This window comes from Haemaphysalis longicornis, unplaced genomic scaffold (genome assembly GCF_048455015.1).
Source record: "Haemaphysalis longicornis isolate Haplotype H1 unplaced genomic scaffold, Haemaphysalis longicornis Haplotype H1 scaffold_6, whole genome shotgun sequence".
Taxonomy (NCBI): domain Eukaryota; kingdom Metazoa; phylum Arthropoda; class Arachnida; order Ixodida; family Ixodidae; genus Haemaphysalis; species Haemaphysalis longicornis.
Genome location: NW_027526407.1, coordinates 71,479,591 through 71,482,598, shown reverse-complemented (window position 1 = coordinate 71,482,598; position 3,008 = coordinate 71,479,591). Strand labels below are relative to the sequence as shown.

At 49.2% G+C, this 3,008-nt stretch overlaps 1 protein-coding gene across 1 annotated transcript; it reads left to right on the top strand.

Annotated features, from left to right (window-relative positions):
- Positions 1 to 423: 423 nt before the first annotated feature.
- LOC144141643 (uncharacterized) lies at positions 424 to 1,744 on the top strand. Its single transcript, XM_077673182.1, has 2 exons — positions 424 to 932; positions 1,592 to 1,744. The coding sequence occupies exons 1-2, from the start codon at positions 588 to 590 to the stop codon at positions 1,598 to 1,600; spliced, it is 354 nt and encodes a 117-aa protein (XP_077529308.1). The 5' UTR covers positions 424 to 587; the 3' UTR covers positions 1,601 to 1,744.
- The last annotated feature ends 1,264 nt before the right edge of the window (positions 1,745 to 3,008 follow it).

Here is a 3,008-nt window from a genome sequence, read left to right as displayed (position 1 = left end):
TGCCGCCGTTTTGTAGTGTTCCGTTAGTGGTTTTTCAATGCTTTATTCTTTTGTAGCAAAATCAAAGTATTACCACCAAAGGCAAGATCTTTCAAATAAAACAAGTTGAAGTTTGTCTTCACCGTTCCATGAAACTTTTAGCCGAAAGACTTCAAAAATGAAAACAGGCGTGCGCAGATGCGTCTATACCGAAGCCTTGACAAGCGTGAAGTTCCATATTCATTCGAACAAAAAAAGAAATACGATGCCTGATTACGTACGCAAACAAGCAAGTAAAGGAATCGCCCAATTCACCTTCACAAACAAATCGAGTACGGATACATGATTATAGCGCAAGTATTGCACATCCAATACACGCGCTATAAAAAAGAACAGCGATTTGCGCTATCAGATGTGTTCTCTCATGCCTTGTAGCCTTGATAACCTTGAAGCGTGGCTTAATGACGTTAGTCAAGCAGGCGCTTTAAATTGAGTGCGGGAAGACTCTCCCGCATTCGCACATTTCGGCGTTCGCCCAACAGGCCGCCAGTACTCAACGCTCCAGGACCTGCCGGACAGTAGCTGCCAGCGTAGGATCAAGCTTCGCTATGGGTCAACGATTGGGCTGCCATTGCTGCGGTACTAACGAGCGTGACGAGGGCGCCGATTTGCGTCCAAACTTCATAATCAGGCTGGAAGCTCAGCTGCGACAGGCCAGACGAAGGGCAAGGGCCATAGCGAAGATCGAAGGTGGCACTGTGTCGGACCCCTCCACTTCGTCCCCCGACACCTTCTCCGATGCGGTTGGGGGTGCGGCAGCCCCGAAGGCGCCAGGTTCTGTACCCGAAGACAGCGGGGACGAGGATTCCAGCTGTGGGCCCGGAACCGCTCCTCGGACTTTCCGTGTCCAAATCGAGCGGGTGCCCTCGAGCGTGATGAGTACTCCAACCAAGGTGAGTCGCCCTTGCTTGCCCTCTTTCTTCTGGAAGGCTCGCCGTTGGTTGGTTCGAGCATATAACCCCCCGGTTCTATGCGTGGGGTGCAGACTTCCTGAACGAGATTCGTTTGTGCTGTAGACGCGACGTGGAAGTATTTTTCCATGGGAATCATTATTGCTCGAAGCGGACCTCAACGCAATTCTCGTGTGATGCTTTCATTGCGGGGCTACTTACGGTCTTCATCAAAGCGCCAGGGGAGGTAATGTAGGGTGCTATAAATGTCTGTTCTCAGCTGTAGGGTGAACGAGCTTCCTTCAATCGGTCCTTTTCTTCCTCGGGGGGACTGAGTGCTCATACAATCTGCTCATATAATTTTTTTTCTCTTCTACCCGTGTCGAGTAGCCTTCCGCTCGTAGCATCTGTGCCCCACTACTTAACTGCCTCGTCCACACAGTGCGGCTTCCCCGTGCAAACTTCCCTTCGTTTTCTTCGGTTCCCAGCCGCGGTTCCACTGCTGACCCTTCCCTACAGGCGTGCAACCCTCTTGAGCAAACGTTCCCAATGGTTTTGATTATTTTCGAGCTACCTTCCCTTTAGCTAGTCCCCGCTTGACTACTTTCCTTTGTGCGATTTGTTGTGTATCTTCTCAACGTTGTCCCGTGTTCTTTCTGCAGCCTGCCTAAGTGCCTTGCGGAACACTCGCCGTGCCGCTGAAGAAGGAAGACAAGCGTTTGCGGCACTACGTCTTTTATCAGTGTTTTTATACTCTGCTGTTTGGAGTCTCCTATGGTTTTAAACATGAATAAAAGACGATTCCTTCGCTTTTACTCCAGGCTCTTCCTTTGCTTTTACTCTCAGCATGTTACCTAGATTGCTGTGGTGAACGTCACCCTCGACACTGGCCTCCTTCAGCTCAGAAACTCGTCATTCGCGGTGCTATTGTCAATGATTAGATTTTGCTCGGGTTTGGGTTGAGGCACGAGCTGGTGGCCGTCACAGACAGGATCACCAAAGAGAAGTTCCCTGGGGTAGTATACACAGTTCCATGCGCAAACTGCGATTACTGCTACATTGGTGAGTGGCAATTTCAAAAGACGTTTGCGCGAGCACAAGAATGATGTCAGAAACAAGAAGATAGCTTCGAACGCGCTAGTGGAACACGTGAAAACCACGACACACAAAATAGACTGGGAAGCCGCATCAGTTATTGCCAAATAGAAGTGGCTGTCCCGCTGATATCTCGAGTCCCTCATTATTCAAACGAGAGAAACAATCCTGAACAACCATGCAGTCAATCTCCCTCCGACGTATGCAAGATGCCAAGGGCGATTACGTCGGCCCACTTAAAATCTTCGTAACAAACCGAAACGTCTTTTTACGCTTTTAATAAACCTTGCGCGTCGGTGACTACCAGTTTTTAACTACGAACAATCTGGGATGGTTGTAAATGCATATTCTTCGGTGAAACCAGCGCGAACTTAAGCAAAGACGAAGGAGCGTGCGTTTGAGAGAGCATCAATTGTGAATAAAGTGCTCAATCATCCCATCTTTATTCGTATCGTACAAAGTGCAGAGCATGTAAACCTAATTTTCCTGCAACAGACACTAGGCCCCGTGAAATTGTGGAACGTTCTACATAGCAGAAAAAGGAGACAAGCGCGTCAGCCAAGCAAGCGTGTGTCTTTATCCCAAAGAGATTGGATATCTGCGTGGGCCTTGACTGCCGCCGTGGCTTTTGTAAACTTGTTTCACCCATCTGCCGTGTGTTTTGTTGTTTTGTGTTAAGCGTTTATATTCACCCTTCTTGATAATAAACATTATTGTTAGACCAGCGGCTGTCCTTGTGTTCCACTTCCTTTGTCTTTGTTGAAGTTCGCGCATGTTTCTTCCAAGAATAAACCTATCTCTCCTTTGCCGCCTATCACTCCCGGCCGTCGGTCCGCTGCTCCGTGCCGGGCACTTACGGAAGGGGGTGGGGTTTCACCTCTAGCTCTCAAGGTCAAAACTGGTAACCCCGCGAAGACTGCCTGAGGTAGTGTAGTGTAGCTATCGCTACAAAAAGCGCGAGCAGAGATCAGTGCCGTCGTGGGG

Excerpts from the sequence above, each read along its gene's own strand:
- LOC144141643 (XM_077673182.1), top strand. The coding sequence starts at position 588 with ATGGGTCAACGATTGGGCTGCCATTGCTGCGGTACTAACGAGCGTGAC.